The following is a 25,108-nucleotide window of genomic DNA, read 5'->3' as shown; positions in this document are numbered from 1 at the left end:
CTGGCATTTTACTATAACCAGTGCTTTAGGTTTCATCAGCGCTTTTATTAGATCTAAAATCTGCTGACAGTGCTGTATGGGATCTCCATTGCTCTTTTTAAAACCTCTCTGTTTCTAGACTGCCCCAAACAAATGACACACTCCATGAGCATACGCTGAATCTGTATAGATATCTACTTTCTCTCCTTCCATCATTTCACACGCTGCTGTCAAAGCTCTGATTTCCGCTAGCTGGGCGGAGCACGGTTGGGGACATGCCTCTATTCTGATGACCTTGAAGTCTGCCTGATCCTGTTGCACTACTGAGAACCCTGCGTGATTCCCATCGTGATCCCTGTAACAAGAGCCATCCACGAACAGGACCTTTTTATCTTCGTCTTCTAATGGTTCTGATCGTAAATCTGCTCTCAATTTAGCGAATGTCATTGTGTTCCCTACACAATCATGGGGTTCTCCTTCATACCCTAAAGGGACATAAATCAGCTATGTTACTGGTGGTGCATCTCTGTATAGTTATGTCTGGAAATGTCAGTAGCATCTGATATGCTGCTATCCTGGCTGGTGTCAACACGAATTTCCCTCTTTCCAGTAATTCTGCTACCTTGTGGTGTGTGTACAGAATCACAGGATAGCCCATGGTTACGGATGATGCCTTTTCATATGCATAGTATAGTGCCGCCAATCCCTGGTAACAAGGTGGGTACCCCTGAGCCACCTCATCCAGTTTCGCACTGTAGTATGCTATCGGTTGCTTTGCCTTACCTGTGCCAGTCTCCTGCATTAGAACTGCAGCGGCATAGCCTTCCTGTCGGTTGGATACATACAGATGAAAGGCCTTCTCATAGTCAGGCAAAGCTAATGCTGGGGCTGACTGCAATTCCTGCTTTATAGTATTGAAAGCCACTTCCACCTCCTCATTCCACTGTAGATTACTCTTCAAGCTTGTATGTCCTGCTTCCTTCATTATTTTCCTTAGTGGTGTTACAATTTCAGCATATTCCCCAATCCAATCTGAACTATATCCTGTCAGTCCCAGAAACGTCATCATTTGCCCCACTGTCTGGGGCTTGGGAGCTTTAGTTATAGCCTCAATTTGATCCGGCGCTATTGCCCTCGCTCCCTTGGATATCACTCTACCTAGGTATCCTACCTGTTGCTTGCAAAATTGCAGCTTCTTTCTAGATACCTTATGCCCTCCATGCACCAGTCTCTCTAAAAGGGTTATGGTATCCTGTTCACACTGTCCCTCACTTTCGGAGCAAATCAACAAATCATCCACATACTGTATCAATGTACTTTCCAACGATATGCCCTCTAGGTCCACCTTTAACACTTGATTAAATACGTGTGGTGAATGTTTAAATCCTTGAGGCATTCTAGTGTAGGTATACTGGTTGTTTCTGTATGTAAATGCAAATAGGTACTGACACTGATCTGCCAGGGGAATGCTGAAAAAAGCCGAACACAAATCAATCACTGAAAAATAGTCTGCCTCTGGTGGAACATTAGTCAAGAGTGTGTGTGGGTTGGGAACTACCGCTGGCCAGTCCTCCACTACCTCATTCACCGCTCGCAAGTCATGCACCAGTCTCCATTTAGACTTATCCGCTTTAAGGACAGGTAACAGTGGGGTATTACATGGGCTGTCTGTCCTTTTGAGTATTCCTGCCTCCAGTAGCCCCTGTATCGTTGGTGCTATTCCCTCTTCTGCCTCTGGTTTCAAAGGATATTGTGGTCTCCTGGGTGGAACTGCTCCCTTTTTCAGCTTTATTTCTACCGGACTGGCTGTTCTTATTTTCCCTACATCCGTGTCATGTTGTGACCACAGAATAGGTGGTAACCTATCCAGCTTGTTATCTCTCTGCTGGCCTTCCTCCTTACCCCATAACGTCAGGTGTGGTTGGGGAGTTACTTCGACCTCCTTTGCTGTTCCTACCATATCTATATCTACCTCTATTTTAAAGTAGTCGTTGTCTCCCGATACCCACACCTGTGGCATAATTTTCCTCCACACTGCTACCGTTCCAGCGTGCTTTACTAAGGGTCCTAGGTCTTTAGACTGATGTCCCTCATTTACCAGCAGCATTATGTGGGGCTCAGCTTCCGGTATCCTGTACCATTTCTCCAAGAAGGTATTCCACCTGACTTGCCCCTTGTCTCCCAATTATTATAGCTTCTCCTCTTAGGTGTTGCCAGTTGCCTGCCTCCTTGTGCCATCTCTCCTCTAGCCCTTTGTTCTGAGTTTCGTCAAAAATCACTGTGCAGTGTAACTCGGATTTGGGCGCTACAGCCTGGGGCAATATAGCCTGCATGTCCTTTTTCCATTTTTCCCAGGTTTCCCAGATCTGATCTCGTACGTCTCCTATCCAAAAGACGTTAGCTTTCTTGACTTCCCGCACTAGTAATTGAGCATTTACTCTTTCCACACTCAACCCACTTCTGGTACATTCTAATTTTAATTCTAGTTTTAATAGGGCATCTCTGCCTAGCAAATTCATCGGAGTTCCTTTGGACATTAATATCGGCAAAACTATTCTTTTGCTGCCCATCCTTAATCTCACTGGAGCTGTACATTGTGTCAACTATGATTTTCCCGAGAACCCTGCAGTCTTAATAAATTTTCCTGACATGGGAAGGTGAAGGGCATACTGCGGCTGTACGCAAGTATACGTGGCTCCAGTATCTATCATCATTGGTGTCAGCTGCCCTTCTAACACAACCTGAACAATGGGTTCCTCCTCTGCCTCCCTTGTTATCACTGGGTAGTGTCCCTTCCCACCTGGGTTCTCTGGGCACCCCTAATGTCTTGTATAGGGGTTCACGGGTCCATTCGGCCCTGCGGGGTCTGGTCCTTGGCTAGACTGTGGTTCCCCTCTCATTGGTTCCCGCTGGTATGTGACGGCCCATGGCCTAAGTGGGCAGTCCCTTCTTATGTGTCCTGGCTGGTTACATCCCCAGCACAGTCTCTGTATCTCTCTTCCCCCCTGTTTCCTTACTGGTCCTTCCTGCCCATAACCTCTCTGCCCCCTTCCTTGGGATTTCCAGTCCTGTCTGGGCTGCTGTTTAAATTTATCCTGTCCCTGATAGGGCATTTGTGGAAAAGCACCCCCAAAGACGTTTATTATTGGCATGGGGTTTTCTGGGCTCTGTCTTACGGCATGACCGGTCCCTCGATATAATGGCATTTCATTCATTTCAACGACTGTGCTTAAATCGGTCATTGCTGGCAGCATCTTCTTGCCTTTTTCTTTTTCCTTCTTTTCAAGTTCTTCAAGCTGCATTTGTATCAACTTTCTTTGCACTTCTTCTTGCTGCTCAGTCAACTTTCGTTTGTCTTTTCGATATTTTTCGACCGCATGGACTACGTGCTCCCTGAATTCCTGTGGGTCATTGACATCAGTCCGACCACTTCCTCAAGTTTAGACTTAACTTGGGAAGGCATCGCATCCAGTACAGCATTTCGGAACATCCAGGTCATAAACAGGTTGCCTTCCACCTCTTGTTCAGTTTCCAGTCTCCACCTTTTCAACTGATTTTCTATATAGGCTGCTGGATTTTCAGTGTCTCCCAGTGGATCCCCTTTCATTGCTTTGGGGTTCATTTTAGGTGGATAGAGCTCCCTGAGGGCCCCCCACACCCTCTGCCTCACTGTGTCAAATCTGGCCCTGTCAATCAGCGTGCTGTCCGCATTCTGTATGCCAGCCGCTTCCATCAACTCTCGTAGTTTGGAGGTTCCCATCAGCCTTATCAGCTGCACCTTTAAATCTCCCATAGCCAACATTTGTCCCGTGGTTTCTTCCTCAAAGGCCCTAATCCACTTCCCTGCACCCTCATGTAGGCTGGGCAGGGTGTTTTTCAGCCCTTCCAGGTCCTGGGATCCACAAGGAATATACTGTACTTGTCCCAATCCTTTTACTAACAATGGCATCATTCTCCCTTTCCTTTCCCACATCTCCTGACTCTCCTCCTCGCCTGACTCCCCATCTGTTTCTGAGCACGTTTTCACTGGCTGCCACATGATTCTTTCCGGGGTTTCCTTTCTCCCTTGGCCTCCTCGTGGAGTTCTTTCTTTCTGCTTTGAACTAGCATTTGCTTTGGCCAATGCAAAATCTTCAAACTCTTGTTGGAAATTCAGTCTGCGCTGTAATTCCCTAATCACTCCCTCTGTTTCTAATATCTGCCTTTCACTCTCTCTTTTTCCCCTTCAAGGCTCCTGTCTCCTATCCTCTGCCTACACTCTCCTGCACCCTCTCCTTCGCTACTTAACTCTTGCTCTCCCGACAAGTCTCCTTCTACTCTGGCCTGTTCAGTTCCGTGCCCATATAACAAAGATTTCTCTTCATCCCTTTTCGCTTTTAATTCCTGTAACCCTTTGATCTCTTCTACTATTTCCCGTCTCTCCTGCTCTATCTTTGCCCTGTCTTCCTCTATTACCTTCCGTAGTTCCTCCTGCTCCTTTTCGTGATTCTTTCTTTCCTCCTCGGTATCCCAGACTTTAATTTCTCCATTTAGATCCACTCTTCCTGTTTTCATCGAACACTGCTTAAGGGTTTCTTTCTCATAATAGGGAGAAGGTTTTTCTACGTCTTTCAGGTCTGGGTATAGAGCCGAAGCCGGCTCTCTGTTATGCTTTTCCTTTTCTTTATCAGACTGCTCGTTTCGTTTCTCAGTGTCTTTTTTACTTACTATTAATATACCTCCCGTCTTTCTTAATCTTTCTCCCTCCATCCTAAAGAGTTTTAACACTTCCATTTCATTCTCTTTTCTTAGATTTATCTTTGGGTTTGTGATTTTTAATTAGCGCTTCCATTTCCTCACATAAGCTTACATCAAATGTTCCTTCTCTTGGCCATTTCGTGACCAGTTCTTTAGTTCTTTTTTCCCATTTTTCTGAAATTTCCGCGATCTTACCTTGACACACCGGGAATTTTCTGCTCAATATTTCTACTGCTGTTCCTTTCTCTGTCATGTTGTTCTCTTTTTCCTTTTTCTATTATGGTATTTTTAGAATCTCACTACTTGCCTATTTAATAGTACTATTTTTCTAACTCTATTTCTATGTCTAGCCTTATGGTTTATCTCACCAGCGTCTGAATTATCTATTAAACTATCTTTATCTCTTATTACGTTCTGCCCGTGCAGACCCCTACTTAGGGCGGTATCCACAGAACCTTTTACACCTCGCCTATGCAGCCCCTTACACTTCTTAAGGCGGTATTCACGAGGATTTTTAATTCTCCTTCCCTGCCTGTTCAGCCCTTTGTTTCGTGTGAAGCGGTATCCACAGGGACTTACCAACACCACGTGGAATTTTCTTACTTAACTTATTATTACTTTATTCGTACTTACCCCCATGGCCGTGCTCTTGATTAATCCTCTGAGCCTCCTTTTATCCCCAATTCTGCCAGATTCTTTGGATCGGAGAGACCCTTCGGCAGTTGCTTCACACTTCTGAGTCCCCGAGACCCCCCCAAAACCAACAGAGTTCTTAGTCCAAATTATCGCAAAAAGCGCTCACCTTTTTACTTTGGGTGCACCCTTAATTCTGTTAGCCCCGTGAGGGTCCCCGAGGGACCGGGGAGCGCCCCAATCTGCCGTTCCCTTCCTCGCGGGTCTCTATCCAATCCTGTTCGTGACGCCAATTTTGTCGTGGTTTCTCGTTTCTCACAAACGACAAGGAGACGCAGAAAATCCTTCAAGAAGTTTTAAACTTTAATTTGCAAATCAAAGCTGAGACAATCAGAAAGCTAGTTGCTGACTGCCCCCCGAGGCTTGTATACAGCATTTTTTATAGCAATTTCCTATCTTAGCTACATTATCATATCCAGTCGGCCTGTGATTACATATCATCAATATACCCGCTCTCGACTTTCCACTATTGTTTTACTCCCCAATTTAATTATGTCCTAGTTTACATTTTATACCAGGTGTCCCCTCATCCCTAACCACAGTTATTTCTTAATTAGTCTTGTGTTGACATACTGCCACATATTTCATTACCTTACTCGCCACCGTTATCTTCCTACTTGGTTTCATTCTAGTTCTCGTCATGAATTAATAGTGATTAGGTCAAAAGTCATGGCTACATAGTGAATACCCTCTATTCAGCTAGCAGTGGTGTTACGAGAATACACATAAAATTAAGATGTTTGCTGGCCTGGGCTAGCATCAGTGGCATCAGCAGTTGGTCTGCCACCTGCCCTCAGGGGAAGGAGAGATAAGGAACAATGGAGCAGCGTCTGGAGATGTGTAATGAAGGGATGTGGGAGGGAGAGCTGTCTGGAGCGGCTCCCCCCTTTGAACCCTGAACTGTTTGAAGTGATGGACAGGCGATACCCCAGCAGGGGGATAAAAAGGGGACAGGTTCGCTAAGACAGACACACACGCCACCCGAGGTAACGAGACCCTGGAAGCGGTGCGCTTCTCACGAGTGGGTGAGAAGTACCAGACAACGACAAGGGTGGAAAGGTACGATCAGCGGGAACCCGGTGTGTGTCCGCCCTTGCCTGGGTGCCGGGTTCACTGCAGAGGATCGACCGCATCTGGAGGAGGGGTCACAGTCGGTGACCTCAGGTGACATCACCAAGGACCTGCCCAAAAGCTGTTTGTGAGCCATCTCGCTGGTCTGTGAGCCATCTTGCTGGTCTGTGAGTGAAGCCGTTCTGAATGATCAGTTGTTCCTGTTCTATGTCTCTCTTCCCCCACGTTGTCCACCGCCATGGCAACGATTACTGCGAACTGAACTACTAACTGGACTGAACTTTGAGTCATTTTGAAATTGGTCATTTACCCCTAGACAACGATAGAGCTTGATTGATGCTGTTATCTTAATTCTGTGCACATGTGCGTTTATCATCGCTGAACTGTTGCATTTATTATCCTTTTGATTAATGTGTTGCTTGTTTCTTTAATAAAACTTTCGTACTCCAGACTCCAACTGAGTGATCCATTTCTGCTGGTTTGGCAACCCAGTTACGGGGTACGTAACATAAGTGGGGGCTCGTCCGGGATTTTGAACGCTAAATTTGGGACGGAGTAAATTGATTGGGTTAAAATTCCCGAAAGAAAGAAAAGACAAACAGCAGAAATGGAGGTCGAGGAATTTATAAAGGCGCCGACCTTGGAGGCATTAGAGGATGCCAGGAAATCGGAATTGATAGCTGTGGCCAAACGGGTGAATCTTGCTAAGGTGAAGTCGACAATGAGGAGAGAGGAGATACACAGAGCTATTGTAGAGCACTATGTATCTAAAGGTGTGTTTCCCCAAGGTGAGCTGGGGGTGGTGTCTATTGAAAAACCTGCTGGAGACGCGGTACAGGTACAGCTTGAAAAACTGAGACTCGAGCACGAGTTCCGGGTACGGCAGTTAGAACACGAAGAGAAGCAGTTAGAAAGGCAGGAGAAAGAGAGAGAGTTAGAAAGGCAGGAGAAAGAGAGAGAGTTAGAAAGGCGGGAGAAAGAGAGAGAGTTAGAAAGGCGAGAGAGAGAGAAAGAGGTAGAAAGGCGAGAGAGAGAGAAAGAGGTAGAAAGGCAAGAGAGAGAAAGACAGTTGGAGAGAGAAGAGAGAGAGAGGGACAGACAGTTGGAGAGAGAGGAGAAACAGAGGGAAAGGGAATTTGAGCTGGAGAAGTTAAAGATAAGGGCCGAGCAGGGGCTCGTGCCGAACCAAGGTGGAGGGTTCCGGGCGACCCAGGAGGTTAGGCTGGTTCCCCCATTTGACGATACCGATGTGGATCGGTACTTTCTCCACTTCGAAAAGGTGGCTATAAGTCAGGAATGGCCGAGGGATAAGTGGGTTGTTTTACTTCAGAGTGTACTGAAAGGGAAGGCCCAACAAGCTTACTCCGCTTTATCCGCGGAAGATGCCCAGAAGTATGAGGTGGTGAAGGAGGCCATCCTCAGGATTTATGAGTTGGTCCCGGAGGCATACCGGCAGAGGTTCCGGAATGCGAGGAAGCGGTGGGACCGCACGTATTTGGAGTTTGCTCGCGAGATGCAAACATATTGTGAGCGTTGGTGCGCCTCGAAAGGGGTAGAGGGGGATTATGACAGACTGCTGCAGCTGATTCTGATTGAGCAGTTTAAAGGTTGTGTCCCTGAGGGTATGAGACCCTACCTCGATGAGAAAGAGGCAGCCACGTTAGCCGCAACTGCTAAGTTAGCGGATGAGTATGCGTTGACGCATAAAATGAAGGTTGCCCCGAGTAAAGGCTACCAGAAGGGTAGTCAGGACGGCGGGGAGAGTCCGCCGGAAAAGTCAGAAAGTAAGCCGGGGACTAGTGAAAAGGATAAGGTAGACCGGGAGCAGTCTGGTAGGAAGTCTCCTGGGGTCGTCTGTTATAATTGTGGGAAAGTCGGACACTTTGCGTCCAGGTGCTTTGCCCCAAGGAAGGAGACGGGGAAAGGAAAAGCGGAAATTTTGAATGGCTGTATTGAGCTGTTAAGCGAACCGCTAGGGAAGGACAGGTCTGAAAAAGTCCAGGAAGGGCGCGAGAGGTTTATCTCGGCCGGACTGGTGTCAGTGAAGGAGAGGTTAAAACCAGTTCCAGTGCGGATCTGGAGAGACACGGGAGCGTGTCAGTCACTAATACTGAAGAGTGTATTAGAGTTTAGCTCAGAGACCCAGACTGGGGAGGTAGAGGTCAAAGGTGTTGGGGAAGGGACAGAGTCGGTCCCTTTGCACCAGATACATTTACAGAGCAACCTGGTCTCTGGACTAGTCACGATCGGGGTGAGGTCCGAATTACCGATGAAAGACGTGGAAGTCTTGCTCGGTAATGACATCGCCGGAGGAATCGTGTTCCCAGTCGTGAGATTGACGGGTCAGCCTGCCAGCATGGAGGCCCCGCCCGCGATGGTGAATTTGGTTGAAACATTTCTGCCAACCTTGTATGAGACAGGGTGTAGTGAGATAAGAGGTAGTGAGGGAGCTGGGACGGACGTAGCAGTAGCCAGGAAAGAATTTGTGCAGACGCAGGAGCGAGGCGAGGGGCTGATGGGTTTTGCAGAGACAGCTCTCTCTGACACAGCCTTGACAAGGGAACTAGTAGGCTATTGTGCGGATGAGGAAGTGCTAAGGAAGAAAGGGAAATCAAGGACAGTATCCGCAGATGAGGAGTGGGGGGTGGTGCAAAAGAGTTATGGGGATGAGGTTTTTAACATGGCCCACGAGGTACCCCCCGGTGGACATTTTGCGGTGCTGGAGGAAACAGTTGGTGGAATCATGAAAGAGATTTACCGGCTGCCCAGGGGGAAGAATGTTATTGATCATGACCGACGCGAACTGAGACGGTCACCGGCTTTTGATATGCTAACAAACCTAGTCGGTGTTAGCGTGGAAATCAATGAAGCTAGGGGCCCCCTGTTAAGAGAAAAGAACCATTTTGAAAAGATTAGGATGGGATCGGTCAGATGGGAGAAGGCTATTGTTTTGGCCAGGTCTACTGATAAGGTCTCTCCCTTAATCCCCGAAGGAGTAATTAAACGACTCGCACCCATGTGTTTGATTGTCCCGAGGAAATGCAAAGAACTGGGACGTTGGGTGATTGTGGTTACAATAGGGCAGCCAAGTAAACAACACCCATATTTTTTGAGTAATTCAGTGACTAAAGGGCTGATGAACACAGAGGTGTGTATTGGCAATTTAACACGGCTGTCTGAAGCCAGCTTGATAGTGAACCTTGAAAAAAATGAATTCGGCCACACGAAGGTCACTTACCTGGGAATTGTGGTGACACAGGGGCAGCTGGCAGTGATGCAAGCTACAGTGCAGGCTATCGCTGACCTCCCAACCCCGACAGACAAGAGGGCCCTCAGAAGGCTCTTGGAGATGGTGGGGTACTGCAGGAAGTTTTGCAATAACTCTGCGGTCAATACCCGTCCCCTTCCTACTAAGCCCTTGCGAGAGAAAATTGAGTCGGAATGGGACGGCCCTTGTTATTGTGGTCCGGGACAAAACCAAATGAGAGGTTACATTGGTCGCAATTCATCAGTGTTTTTGGCCACTATGAAGTTTGCTGAGTTGGAGCCTGGTCTAAGGGATTATTAATAACACGTGTAAAAGGAACAGAAAATGTGACGACTGTCTGTCAAGGTGTTGACAGCTTCAAATTCTCTGTATTAGCTAAATAACTGTTAAAGATGTATATTGTGTATGTATCAGATAATGTAGTCATGTTTGTAATTTTTACCTCCCGGTAAAAATCCTTAAAGGGGGGAAGTGTTACGAGAATACACATAAAATTAAGATGTTTGCTGGCCTGGGCTAGCATCAGTGGCATCAGCAGTTGGTCTGCCACCTGCCCTCAGGGGAAGGAGAGATAAGGAACAATGGAGCAGCGTCTGGAGATGTGTAATGAAGGGATGTGGGAGGGAGAGCTGTCTGGAGCGGCTCCCCCCTTTGAACCCTGAACTGTTTGAAGTGATGGACAGGCGATACCCCAGCAGGGGGATAAAAAGGGGACAGGTTCGCTAAGACAGACACACACGCCACCCGAGGTAACGAGACCCTGGAAGCGGTGCGCTTCTCACGAGTGGGTGAGAAGTACCAGACAACGACAAGGGTGGAAAGGTACGATCAACGGGAACCCGGTGTGTGTCCGCCCTTGCCTGGGTGCCGGGTTCACTGCAGAGGATCGACCGCATCTGGAGGAGGGGTCACAGTCGGTGACCTCAGGTGACATCACCAAGGACCTGCCCAAAAGCTGTTTGTGAGCCATCTCGCTGGTCTGTGAGCCATCTCGCTGGTCTGTGAGCCATCTTGCTGGTCTGTGAGTGAAGCCGTTCTGAATGATCAGTTGTTCCTGTTCTATGTCTCTCTTCCCCCACGTTGTCCACCGCCATGGCAACGATTACTGCGAACTGAACTACTAACTGGACTGAACTTTGAGTCATTTTGAAATTGGTCATTTACCCCTAGACAACGATAGAGCTTGATTGATGCTGTTATCTTAATTCTGTGCACATGTGCGTTTATCATCGCTGAACTGTTGCATTTATTATCCTTTCGATTAATGTGTTGCTTGTTTCTTTAATAAAACTTTCTTAGTTCTAGTACTCCAGACTCCAACTGAGTGATCCATTTCTGCTGGTTTGGCAACCCAGTTACGGGGTACGTAACAGTGGTTACATAGTAAAGATAGAAAATATAATGTGTGCGTTCGAGTAAATACTGAAATACTGTTGAGTAAATACTGTAATACATATATAGTAAATATAGAAAATACAATGTATGCCTTTACATTGTACAATACCGTCAGGGTGATCAACACCTCCACCCATTAACTCACCCCATCACCACTACATACACATCAGCCACTCCTCTCCTCAGTGCCCTTTATTCCCCACTCCATGCATTACCACTTTACATTTACTTGTACATTGTGTTTTATAAAATTACTTTTATATTTACATTTATTGTGTTTTTATGCTTATTGTGTTTTTGTTTATGCTGCATCAGACCTGGAGTAGCAATCTTTACTCTCGAGTACTGAAAAATGGCAATAAACAATCCAGAATTCAGAATTTCTTACTAAATGTACCTTGTAGCAAATATCAATGTAGCTCAGACCAATTATGTTACTCCTGATGAATACAGTACTCCTGAAAGTAAATGCAGTTCTCCAGGCTCACCCAGACGCTGCACATTCAAAGCAGAGATCCATCCTCTTTGTATTCTAATCCATTTGAAATTAAAGTCAATGTTCCATTAGCTACCTCAGTTTTTATATCTACACAGCAGCTCTCAATTTTGTGTCCAACTTAAAAGCTGTACCAATATCCAGTAGGGATAAAACCAAAGACATAGAAACGGAGCAGAGATTTGGCATAATGCAGAATGATTATCCACAACAGATGCCATCATTTTGCACTGGTAGCAGTGAGCTTTACAGATTTTATCTTCCTTCTGACATGTAAAAACAATTTAAAATTAAATTCCTAATTATTTCAAAGCCAGGGTTGAGAGCCAAGTGACGCTCGCCCTGAACGGAAGAATGTCAATTGGGGACGTACAGTACTTATTTCCAGTATTTATTCCAGACCACACTAGGGGCAGCACAATCCAATTCTCATCCCACCTTTAGTTCTGTTCAGTTGCACACTTATCTGAATAAACAATTGTGTGTTGTAAAATTAGATTTTAAAATGTTTGGGAGGAATGGTACCTATCATGTGACATGACAAGTATTTGTCTTACATCCTTCGGGCTTTTCTTACATTCTATCCCAGCTTGTGAAGGCCACGGTCTTTCTCAAACACACCCTCTCCCTCACTAATATTCATTTTCTTCCCTTGGTCTGGTAGCAACTGAACTTCTTTTGTTGGTTAGGTCAAATAATTTCAAGTTGGTAAGACTCCTGTCTTGAATGACTTGTAAAAGGTTAGGCAACAATCTTACTTAAAAAAAGCACTCACAACACGCTGGAGGAACTCAGCAGGTCGGGCAGCATCTGTGGAAACGATGAGTTGACGTTTCGGGCTGGAACCCTTTGTCAGGACTGTAGAGGGAAGGGGCAGAGGCCCTATAAAGAAGGTGGGGGGACGGTGGGAAGGAGAAGCTAAATAATAAGGAGTGGACATCCATAGTGAAAATGAAGTGGTCGGAATCGGGGAACTGGAAGTTATTGAAGAGGTGGAGGGCATGGGATGTATCCCGGATGTAGGTGGGGAGGGACTGAACTATGGAACCTTCTCCTTCCCACCTTCCCCCCACCTTCTTTATAGGGCCTCTGCCCCTTCCCTCTACGGTCCTGATGAAGGGTTCCGGCCCGAAACATCAACTCATCATTTCCACGGATGCTGCCCGACCTGCTGAGTTCCTCCAGCGTGTTGTGAGTGTTGGTTTGACCCCAGCATCTGCAGAGTATTTTGTGTTTACTTAAAAAATATTTTTTAAAAATCGTTTCACATCAGTTGGAAGATTTGCGTCTTTAATTTGCCTTCAAAGCTAGAATGATTGTAAATACTGCATCATGTTTTAAATGGAAAGCTTGGATTTCCTTTGAGCACTGGTCAAATGTTATTTACTGACGCAGGCTGATAAAAGTTTCATGGACCAGGGTGACTCTTCGTGACTGATTACAGGTTTACAAGGCAATTTTGGAACCTAACTTTGTAATTTAGGAAGGTTGTGCTCCTTAACCTGTTAATGTTTAATTTTCATTATAGTTAAATTATAATGAAAACAATGTTTTGCTTAACTGTAACATGTATTCATATTGAGGTACAGAGAACTGAATATTGAAAACCAGAAACGATCATTTTATATCAGCATGTTAGTAGATGCCTTGTTAAATATTCAAGTTATGAGGTTTTTTTTCTCTTTTCCTAATATGATGATATTCTGTTTGCTGACCACGAAGTTCTAAACTCAAAGACCTTAAGATCATCTGATATAAATTGCCACAAATACTCTCAATAAAGGGAAATTATCTTGTACTATCTAATCTTCAAAAGCTAGTTTACTCATCTGTTTATTCTGTACAGTGAGTTTCACTGCCAATACCCACTATTTGAGCAGTGGGTTCCCTCCCTACCAAGAAGAAGATACTTCCAGCTAAAAAAATAGTTTAAAAAACAGTTCATTTATTTTCAGTGATACACATTTAAATCCAAACAACACACTTAAAATTTAAAGATGATTTCTATCTTAAACAATCCTAGATTCTCACAGAGGATTTCTATCTTATAAAACATTTCCAAATTACAAAATCATTTCTAAAACACAAAGCACGAAGGATTTCTTAAACCCAAAGGAAAAAGCAGAAATCACAAACAGCAAAGGAGTTCCATAACAGGGGTACAATTCCTACAAACTAAAAATACATGCTACAAACAGACAAACAAGTCGTCTGTCACAGAAACCAAAGCTGGAGGAATGGAATCTTGTCTTTCTTTCATATTTCTTCTTCATGTTCCTTACACTATTCGTAATGAGCCTGAACTGCTCTCTACATTTATACCTTTTTCTGTCACTTCACTGACTTCATGCACATATGATGTGTATCCCTCAGGTTCTGCCGGCTGTGTAAGTCTAAGGAAGACAATCTCTGGCCCCACCAAACGTTTGAGATTGAGGTGCAAAACCTCCTGTTTGTGTGGGTGCTGTGTAATGTGTTACCCTGTTACAAATCAGTACCACGAAATGACAGACAGTACACCATATGCAATTAAACAATTTAGCTTTATAATTCTTAATTTGACTAAAGGGTTAGTAAAGTAAAACAAAAAGAAAAGGGCCCATTTTAATGAAACAGTCTAGTGTGCACGTTGGAGCTCACGGCTTCCCTTCCGCCGGTCCTCCATCGATTTCCCCAGGCTTCGTTGACTCCTGGCCCCACTCCAAGTCCACTCCTTTCTGATCTCTATGACCTCTCCTTTCTGGCCTCTTCTCTCTTCATCTTCCGCTGAACAAAAGACTCAGATCATCACGGTCTCAGACACACAACAAGAAAAAAACATTGCCTTCAATGGACGGCGCACATGCCAAAGCCCCTTTTATCTCTAGCCTTAGCCCAAACACTGCTGCTACAGAAAAAGCATTACATTAGCAGTGAAACTTTTCCCAGGGCATTTCCTCAGATATCCTTTTAACACAAATGGACTAGAAGTATTTTTTGAAATATAGACCTCAATTAAAACTATAAATGCTGTAAAGCTAACTTCTTTGAGCACATAACTCAAATATAAACACATCGGTAATGATATGCTAAGTGATATCCATCTGTTCTGCAAACTTCCTTGAAGTAAGTAATTTAAGAATCAGCTTGTCTGAAACAATCCATTGTCTTATACTCTACTGTTGAGCAATAATAAAGCAGGTGTCTGCTTTCTCGCAGACAGAATGTCTGCATGATACAGAGCTTGTTTGCAAAGCTGAGTTTCTAACTTCAAGCTGATTACTGATTTCCATTTACCTTTTAAGAATTGAAGATCGACTTCCTTTTGTAACCAGCAACAGAACAAAGCAATGTAGTTGGAAGTTTAATTACAACTGCTTGTAATCTTTCACGTGGCAGCTGTATTTAGAAAGCAGTCTTAGCAAACATGAGACCACCTGTCCCAGGACAGTGAATATCCATCATACTATTTGGTTCTCACTACTTTCCCTTGACATCTCCATTCAGTTAGCTTGACTTTAGGCTCAGGCACTGATCTCCTGACTGAATTCCTACTTACCTATATAGCATTTACAAAAAGTACATGCTGGGTGAAGCTTGTTCCAAAGTCAATATTAGGCTACAGTGACATCTGTGCATCAAAGTAATCACACATGGGTTGGGGGTTGGAGGTTGGAAATGAATTTTCAGGTGCATGTCAAATGCAACCAAAGAAAAGAAGAAACACAACCCCAAACTTAGCCATCTTCTAAAGTTAGCAAAACTTGAAATATACTCAGTGGCCACTTCATTAGAAACACCAGTACACCTGTGCGTTAATGCAAATATCTAATCCGCCAATCATGTGGCAGCAACTCAAGGCATAAAAGCATGCAGACATCATTAAGAGGTTTAGTTGTTGTTCAGGCCAAACATTAGAACAGGGAAGAAATGTGATGTAAATGGTTTTGACAGTGGAATGATTGTTGAGGCCGGACACACTGGTATGAGTATCTCAGAAACTGCTGATCTCATGCACAACGGTCTCTACAGTGTACAGAGAATGGTGCGAAAAACAAAACAAAAACATTGAATGGCAGTTATGCGGGATGAAAAATGTCTTGTTAATGATAGAGTAACGCATAGAAAATGCTGTAATATCTCAGCAGCTCAGGCAGCCTCTAAGGAAAGGAATAAACCAACATTCCTAGCCAAAATCCTCCATCAAGATCTGTAGTTGTACAGCATGGAATCAAAAGATAGCATTTTGCTCATGATCTCAGCATCTGCAATCTCTTGTTTCTCTGCCTATATAAGCTAAGTCCTGTTTGCCTGCAGCTGGCCTGTACACCTGGTAACCTTCCCTATCCCTGTAATACAGTGTGCCTTTACTCCCCATATACTATTAAAAATGAATACTATTATTGAGAAAGTTCTTTAAAAATGGTAATATTTGCAAACATTTAAATAGCTTCCAAATAAACTCAATTAGAAACATTCCTTAAATCATAACACCTTAATTCTTTGCCCATTTTATTGAAGTAGGTTCCCTGCCACTGGTGACTGAACAGTAAAACAAAAACTGCAGCTGCTAAAATTCTGAAATAAAAACGGAAAATACTGGAAATACTCAGCAGGTCAGGCAGCATCTGTGGGAAGAGAAACAGAGCTATTGTTTCAAATTGAAGATCTGAGCTATGATAACGAGTTTAGACCTGAAACATTAATGTGGCCAGACCACTGTCTATTTCCAGCATTTTCTGTTCTTATCACTTGGTGCTCATGTTGAAAAATTAAAGCAGTGTAAAATCCCATGCTGTAGTATCTTGTGATCTTCTTGCTCTTCTCATACAGTCCCTTTGGACTGAGTATGATTTGCTTCCAGTGTAGTGTGTGGATGCTGAGATGGTTGAAGAGGTAAATGTAGAAACTACAGACCTTTCCATAAGTGGGTAGTCGGTAACTGATGGGATGGTTCGGTGGGCATGATGCTGTGCCTTTTTCTGCCACTTAAGCTGGGCTACTATGTGCTCTGAGTGCATGGACCTGAAGACCATTACCATCCTGAATTTTTCTTCTCCACTTTGCGTAGTCATGGGCTGAGGTTTCCCAAATCAGTGGGGACGATGCATTTCCTCAAGGAACATATCCTTCAATCTTTCCTTTTGTCTGTCTAGTGATCTCCTCCCAGAAATTAAATAGAATGTTAGTTTTGGGAATCGGGCATCAGGAATGCAAGTGACACTACCTGTCCAAAAGAGCTGATTGGCGTTGTAAACGTGGAATGGGACTTTGATCTTTGTTCTCCTAGCATGCAGTGAATTTGGAAGATTTTGTTGGAGACTATATTAGTGATTATCTCTCCACTACCTCATGGTATTCCTTTTTCAAAGTAGAGAGCAAACTTGAGTTACACTGCACAAGATGCAAATTGAGAGCTAGTCTCATCTCTTAAAATTTTATGATGGCTATAACGGTCTCCATTGTTTTATTGCTGTATTACCACTGAGGTGCACTCTAACTGCTGCAGTCTAATTTAGAAGTGACAGCATAAATTCCAGAAGTATCATTTTCTTTTTTTTAAGCTGTTTTTCTGATTAAGCAAATATGTTGATTTAGGTTCATTCTAAAGGAACAAAGCTCAGTCAAAAGTAACCTCAGGATTATTTTTTCAAGTGGAACGAGTTGAATTTCTGAACTTTACATGAGATTAGAAATGAACATTAGTTTTGAAACAAACCCAGACAGATGCCTTGCTTTGATTTGAATATTGTACTTGTGTTGGCAATAATAAAACCAAGATAAGGATGTAAGATACAGAAAATGCTGTAGGTATTTTGCAGATCAGATATCATATGTGAAGAGAGATAAGCAGGGTTAAGTTCCACCCGCCCTGATTTAGATCTACAGTACATCAGGTAGTTCATTGTCTTGTTGCATAACAAGTGGCTAATAAAAAACCTTCTTTTATTCCACAGTGTTCCAACGTTCCAAAACATTTCAGAAGAAATACTGAGCAAGTTAGCTGATGTTCTTGAAGAGGTGAGTGACAGCATCCAGAACATGCCCACGTTCAATTCACAACAGAGTAGATTGACAAATGAGTTGAAACAGAATGGTGGATGTTGACTATAATTGAATTATTTGTAGGCCATTGAGATCTGGAGGAAGCACAAAGGCTTTATGTATCTGAATCGTGAAGAAATTTTCCTCCATGTTCCTAGGATGAAGCTTTCCTTTATAGAGCATCTTCCTCCATCATTGATTCTGTCCTCACCCACATCTCCTTCAATTCCCAGACATTCATGCTCACTCCATCTTCCTAACGCCTTAACAGGGTAGGTACTTACCTCCCACACCATGAATCTCCACATCCAGCTGTTCATTTTCTGCAACTTCTGCCATCTTCAACGGGACCCTACCACCAAACAAATTTTACCTCCCCCAACTCTCCACTTTCTGCAGGGATCACTCCCTCTGTGATTCCCTCGTCTATTTGTCCCACTAATCTTCCTTCTGGCATTTATTCCTGCAAGAGGATGAAGTGCTAAACCTGCCAGTACACCTCCCCCTTCATCAAAATTCAGGATCACAGTCAGTTTTTCCAGCTGAGTTAACAGTTGACCTGCAAAGCTGTTGGGGTCATCTGCTGTGTCCGGTGCTCCTAATGTGGCCTTCCCTACAGTGTTGAGAACCAACGTAAATTGGGAGACTGCTTTGTCAAGCACCTTCATTCCATCCACGAAAAGTGGGATTTCCTGGCGGCCAACCACTTTAATTCTAATCCTCATTCCCATTCCAACATGGCAGTCCATGGCCTCCTCTTCTGCCATGATGAGGCCACTCACAGGTTGTAAGAGCAACACCTCATATTCCTTCTAGGTAGCTTCCAACCTGAAGAAGTGAATACCGATTTCCCAACTTCTGGTAATATTCCCCCTCCCCTTCCCTCTTCTTCAATTCCCCACTCTGCTGTCCCCTTACCTTTTCTTCTCACCTGCCTATCACCTCCCCCTGGTTCCCCTCTTCTTTCCCTTCCTCCCATGGTGTATCCTCCTCTCCTATCAGATTCCTTCTTCTCCAGCCCTTTACCTTTTCCACCTATCAAACCTCCCAGCTTTTTACTTCACCCCCTGTCCCCCACCTACCTGGCTTCACCTATCACCTTCTAGCTTGTACTCCTTGCCCTCTCCCCACCTTCTTATTCCAGCATCTTCCTCCTTCCTTCCCTAGTGAAGGGTTTTGGCCCAAAAAATCAGCTGTTTGTTCATTTCCATCAATGCTGCCTGACCTGCTGAATTTCTCCAGCATTTTGTGTATGTTGTCACCATGTTGTTCTTCTGTTGTGCTATCTAGAGATCATGGCAAGGATTGTATGGGACTAATTAGTCTAGAATACAGTCACACTCCCTAAACTAAAATGTTGGTTTAGATTCTGCCATTGTTCAGGGACAAAATCTACTCATGTTTATCAATGCAATGTGTGTGTCGTTTGATGGTAATTAATGGTATGGTGCTGTCAGTTTGCTCGAAGTTGCCAGAAGGGATATATTAAATCTGGTTTAAGTATAAACCTCAGGAGAAGCCTTTCGCAGTGTGTGCAAACTATAAATTTGGAAACAAAGGAAATATTTATTATTTAATGGAGACATGTCAGAGCGCAATGATTTTTCTCATTTGTTTGTGTACAGTTGCCCCTTGTTGAATCACTTATAATACGGTGGTCAATATTTTCTATTTAAAAGTACGCTTTTCAGACTATATGTACGGAAATCATGGCTGCTTACTTTGGGGGGAAAAGTGTGTGATAGTCCTCTGCTAACATCGAAATAAATAGATCAGTATTGCTCAATCCAAGTAGCAGCCTGTGACGATGTTAAAATTTCATCAGTGGGTTATACCTACATAGAACATGGACCAAATCAGCACTGCACTGAGCTCATCAGTCCACAATGTGCCAAACAATTAAACCAGTAATTAAATGCCAAACCAAACTAATCCCTTATGCCTACACAAAGTCAATATCTCTCCCTTCTTTCCATATACATTGGCCTATTTAAGAGCCTTTTAAATACTTTGGCTGTATTTGCCTCCATTACCTCTCCTGGCAGTGCATTCCAAGCACTGTTTGTGTAAAAAATCACACCTTGCAAATCTCCTGTGAACATCCCTTTCACCTTAAATGAATGCCCTCTAGTAGTAGACATTTCAACTCTGGGAAAAGATACCAGTTGTCTATATATCTGTGCCTCTCATAATTTTGTAAACTTCTATCAGGTGTTGCCTCAGCCTCTGTCACTCCCGGGAAAACTTGTTAAGTAATGACCAAACTGGTCAACATTATCCATATGCCTTGAAATACAGGAGGACCTTTAACCTCATAATGAATTTCTGCACTAAATCCTGTCACGTGTTCTTACACTTATACCAATAACGGCACTTCAACAATATTATGATTGCTCGAAAGGACTTTGAGCACCTGGCCTCATTGAACGTGCACCATGAAATCATGGTCTTCTTTTCTTTTCTGCCTTCTCCATGCTAGTAAAATATTGTAATTATTTGGGATGACTGGCAGAAGATATAAGACTAGTAACTGAGCTGAAAATAGGTTGCATTATCTCAATGTCATAGGTTATACAACACAGAAAAGGGCCTTTTCGACCACTATGTTGATGCCATATTTGTACCGAGCTACACTAATCAAATTTACCTGCATTAGGTCCCATAGCCTTCTATGCCTTGACAAGTTAAAACACTTGTTGAAGTACTTGTTAAATGTCATGAGAGCATCTGTCTCCTCCATCTCACTGGAATGCAGTGTATTCCAGATTCCAGACATTCAGAACAGATGACATTTAATGTTGTTCAGTGATCCTGTTTACAGTAACTGTTCTATAGATTTGCTGAGTAATAATAGGCATCTGTTAGTCTCGTGAGACCATGGATTTGCGCCTTGGAAGGTTTCCAGGGTGCAGGGCTGGCAAGGTTGTATGGAAGACCGGCAGTTGCCCATGCTGCAAGTCTCCCCTCTGCACGACACCGATGTTGTCCAAGGGAAGGGCACTAGAGCCGATACAGCTTGGCATCAGTGTCGTCGCAGAGCAATGTGTAGTTAAGTGCCTTGCTCAAGGACACAACACGCTGAGGCTGGAACTAGCGACCTTCAAATCACTAGACCGACACCTTAACCACTTGGCCATGCGCCAAGATTTGCTGAGTATGCCTATAGGAAAAAGAATCTCAGGGTTGTATATTGTGACATGTATGTACTCTGATAATAAATTTTACTTTAAACTGTGAACTTTACTTCTCACCTCAAAGCTATGCCTTGTCTTTAGAAGCCTGACTGCACGAAAAATCTGCCCTCTTTGCCCTTCGTAATTTTATATACTTCCATGAGGTTACCCTCAGCTTCCTCCAATTCCGTCTCTATAACTGTAAAGCTCCAATACAAGCTATTTCGTAGGGAATCTCCTCTGTACTCTTCCAATGCTTTTCATCCTCCTTATAGTTTGCATCCCAGAACTGTACATGGTGGTGAGCCCCCGATTCAATTCAAGGTGATTCCTAATCAACAGTACTTTAGAAATGAGACACTGAATTATTATAGCATAGAAAGAGACCATTCAGCTCTTTAAGCCTGTGCTAGCTCCCAAAACAAGGAACCTGTTGGTGCTATTCTGACCTTCTTCTCTCACAGTCCTGTAAATTATTCTCTCAGGTGCCTGTCAAATTTCCTTTGGAAGGTACTGATTGTCTACAGGAGGCAGAATCATTGTCAGTGTAGACCAGATCCTAGCTCTCCCTAAATGAAAAAAATACCCTCATACCTTTTGCTCAAAATTGTAAACCCGTTGTCACCTGGTTTCCGATCCACCCTACAATTGGAAATGACTTCTTGCTATTTATCTAAGCAAGGCCATGGTTTTCTACATCTCTATCAACTTCTCAAACTGACTGGTTTAATCTATTTTCTCATTTTTTTTTCTGCCAGAGTGCATCACTTCACAGTTCCTTGGATTTAATTTAATTGTCTGCCTATTGAACCATCCCATCTACTTTCTTGCAATCTGTTACCTTCCGCTTGCTGTCTATAGCACCCCCAAGTTCTATGTCAGCTACAACATTAGAAATCCTACCTTGCATACTGATGCCCAAGTCATTGATAAATATTTTTAAGTAGTAATGCTCTCTAGCTCTGACCACCAGTGGGGTTCACCACCATTTATCATCCTCCATTCTGAAAGCCACCACTTGCCATTAACACAAGAGATTCTACAGATGCTGGACATCCAGAGCAACACACACGAAAAGCTGGGAGGAGCTCAGCAAGTCAGGCAGCGTCTAGAGCAGGGATGGCCAACCTTTTACATTCCATGTGTCAATTTTTTCACTCCCGAGTTCAGATGCGCCATACAACTCTTGTACCCCCATTCAATTCTTGTAAAAATATGTCAATATAGAACTTGTGCATGAAAAAATTGCATCTGAACTCGTGCGTGAAAGTGTTGATGCATGGAATGTAAAAGGTTGGCCACCCCTGATCTAGAGAGAGGAATGAACAGTCGACATTTCAGGCCAATATCCTTTATCAGGACTGGAAAGAAAGAGAAAAGAATCGGGCAGAAAAAAGAATGAGAAAATACATTGAACCAGTCAGTTTGAAAGGTTGATAAAGGTTTATAAGATCTTGACCTGGGTTTAGTAAATAGAAAGAAGTTGTTCCCATTCTAGGATGATCAGAAACCAGGTGACTGACAGATTTCCAATTTTGAGCAAAAAGTATAAGCAAGATTATTTTTCCTTCAGGAGAAGGTGGGTTCTCCTCCCCCTCACCCCCCCCCCACAACCTTCTTATTCTGCCTTCTTTACCCTTCCTTTCCAGTCCTGTTAAGGGGCCTTAGCCCAAAACGTCGACTATTCATTCCTCTCCACAGTTGTCACCAACATCCACTTTCTGCTTTAGTAAATCTGCTATGCAAACTGCTACCGATCCTGTAATCCCACAGGCATCGATTCTGATGACCAGCCATTTGTGTGGAATGTTTTGTATCTTTTTAAAGTCCATGTAGGCAAAAATCTGCTTCTCTGATACAGTATGTTTTCAAAATGTTCTATCAGATTTTCTCACTACATTAAGCTAGGAGTAATAAGATTAAGGTCATGAAGGAGCATTATACCATTGACCCACATGCCACATCTCATGATTTAGAAAATACCAGATTGTTTTACAATCCATGTGTTGTCACTGTCATGATTCCGGGAAATGTAACTGTCAGTGTGCTTGTAGCAGACTCCCACAAATATTAATGGGCTAAAGACCAAATAAAAATGAGCTGCAAGAAGAACTTAGGGTCAAAACCCTTCATCTGGTCTGAAAGAATAAGGTCTTCATCTAGACTGGAAGGTCTCAACCTGAAACTTCAGCTGTCCGTTTCCCTCTGCAAATACTGTCTGTGCTACTGAGTTCCTCATGTAGTTCATTTTCTGCTTCATATTCCAGCATCTGCAATCTCTTGTATCTCCTTATTGATCTGTGTGACAACAGACCAAATTAACAGAAGATTGATGCCGATAAGAGGACAATGGGGGAACATTCAGAAATGTTAATGGGGGACGAGAGAGATTAACAGAAAGGAGACACAGTTCCGAGTATTGTCAAGACCGGTTGCTTTGAACCTGAACTGTTTGAAATTTGATGGACAAGCGATACCCCAGCAGGGGGATAAAAGGGACAGGTTCGCTAAGGCAACAGACACACCATGACACCACGAGGTAACGAGACCCTGGAAGCGGTGTGCCCCCACAAGTTGGTGGGAGTTTTGGAGGTCTGGTCGCGGGACCAGCCATAGATGCACTGGGTGGAAAGGTGCAGTCGGCGGGAACCTGGTGTGTGTGTCCGCTCTTGCCTGGGTGCCAGGTTCACCGCAGAAGAACGATCGTATCTGGAACAGAGGAGTCACAGTCGGTGACCTCAGAAGACATTACAAAGGGCTCGCCCGAAAGCTAACTGTGAGGAATATCGAAGGTCTGTTTGGAATCCGATTTGCATATTCATTCGCTCTCTCTCCCTCCCCAACGGCACAACAGCGATTACTGCGAACTGAACTAAATTGAACTGAACTCTGTGTCACTTGAGACTGATCATTTTACCCCTAGACTGCGATAGAGCTTGATTGATCCTGTTATCCTAGTTCTGTGTACATGTGTGTTTTATCATTGCTAACCTGTTGCATTTATATCCTTATGATTAGAGTACTGTGTTGCTTATTTCTTTAATAAAACTTTCTTAGTTCCAGTAATCCAGACTCCAACTAAGTGGTCCATTTCTGCTGGTTTGGCAACCCAGTTACGGGGTACGTAACATCTGAAAATCTTCGCTGCTGGTGTTTGTTACAGAATAAGTACAGCTAGGGCACAGGGAAGAGATCTAATACTCTTCTTGCATCTTTTAAGTCCACCAGAGAGGCTATGTGAAGCTTAGGTTTAACATTTTTCCTTAAACATTGCACCGTGACATGAGCCTGAATTTTGTGCTCACATTTCTGATTCACAGTATTGGTGCTGGGACTAAACTTTGGCAAATTCCCGAATTTGCAAACTCATGCAGGACAAGACATTCCTATTCATTGTGTTTGCCACTGCAGCTGTTCCTTCTGGAGTACTTTTCAGTTAATAGGATTGAAGTCCAGAAGAGTAATAAAATTTAAAAAAAGCACCCAGAGTCAGGAGCATGTGAGCTCTACAGAACTGAACAACACAAAATGCTGGAGGAACTCAGCAGGTTAGGCAGCATGTCTAGATGAAAATAAACAGGCAATGTTGTGGGCCAAGTCCTTTCAGTATATCCACCACCTGCAGAATCTCTTGTGTTTATGATCTAATGATCTGTACCCTATTTCAATTTTTAAGTAGACATGATATGCTTAAATAACATATAAACTGTCAAACAACACCCCACCCATCTTAATATGCATAGATTAAGATCATTAGTAAATCCAATATAAAAATCTGGAAAACATTTAATTTTCTCTTGTCTGTGGTTGGCGAAGTATTAAAAACAAAACGGGCAGTAGGAAGTGCTTTAAAAATGATGCTTCCATCATTATATGCAATGCAGTAAAATACAGCTTATGTCATAGACTGTCAAGTCTGTTATTTGCACTTCTATTAACTGCATTTTGAATGGTAAATACTTTTGTATGAATAAGCTATGTCATTTGGATTAAAAGTAATTGCATCAATCCTTGATGTAGATTTGAAAGGCTGCCCTCCCAGTACTTAGTGAATGAGAAAAAGGTGAATTTTTGAGTAAGTCACTTCCTCAAGGTATGCCAAAGTACTTCATTGTCAATGTATTACTTCTCAAGTATAGCCCTTTCTGTTCTGTAGCGACGAGATGCAATGGTTTCATCTTGCAGAGTTGTATTGGTGCCTCCCGATATTTTAGAGAGTGTATTGTATTATTAATGTTACAATGTTGGGTATTGATGTGATTAAATGATAAA

At 43.4% G+C, this 25,108-nt stretch overlaps 1 protein-coding gene across 3 annotated transcripts in view; it reads left to right on the top strand.

Moving 5' to 3' along the window:
* Positions 1 to 25,108, top strand: part of prkg1b (protein kinase cGMP-dependent 1b) — an 836,131-nt gene that overhangs the window by 510,067 nt on the left and 300,956 nt on the right. For all 3 annotated transcript variants that reach the window (XM_063071598.1, XM_063071596.1, XM_063071595.1), the window contains exon 5: positions 17,576 to 17,639. In XM_063071598.1, the coding sequence (XP_062927668.1) occupies positions 17,576 to 17,639 (64 nt within the window). The remainder of the gene's footprint in view (positions 1 to 17,575; positions 17,640 to 25,108) is intronic.

This window comes from Mobula hypostoma, chromosome 19, assembly GCF_963921235.1.
Source record: "Mobula hypostoma chromosome 19, sMobHyp1.1, whole genome shotgun sequence".
Classification (NCBI taxonomy): Eukaryota; Metazoa; Chordata; class Chondrichthyes; order Myliobatiformes; family Myliobatidae; genus Mobula; species Mobula hypostoma.
Note: the sequence above shows the minus strand (reverse complement) of the source record. Positions and strands in the feature narration are given on the sequence as shown.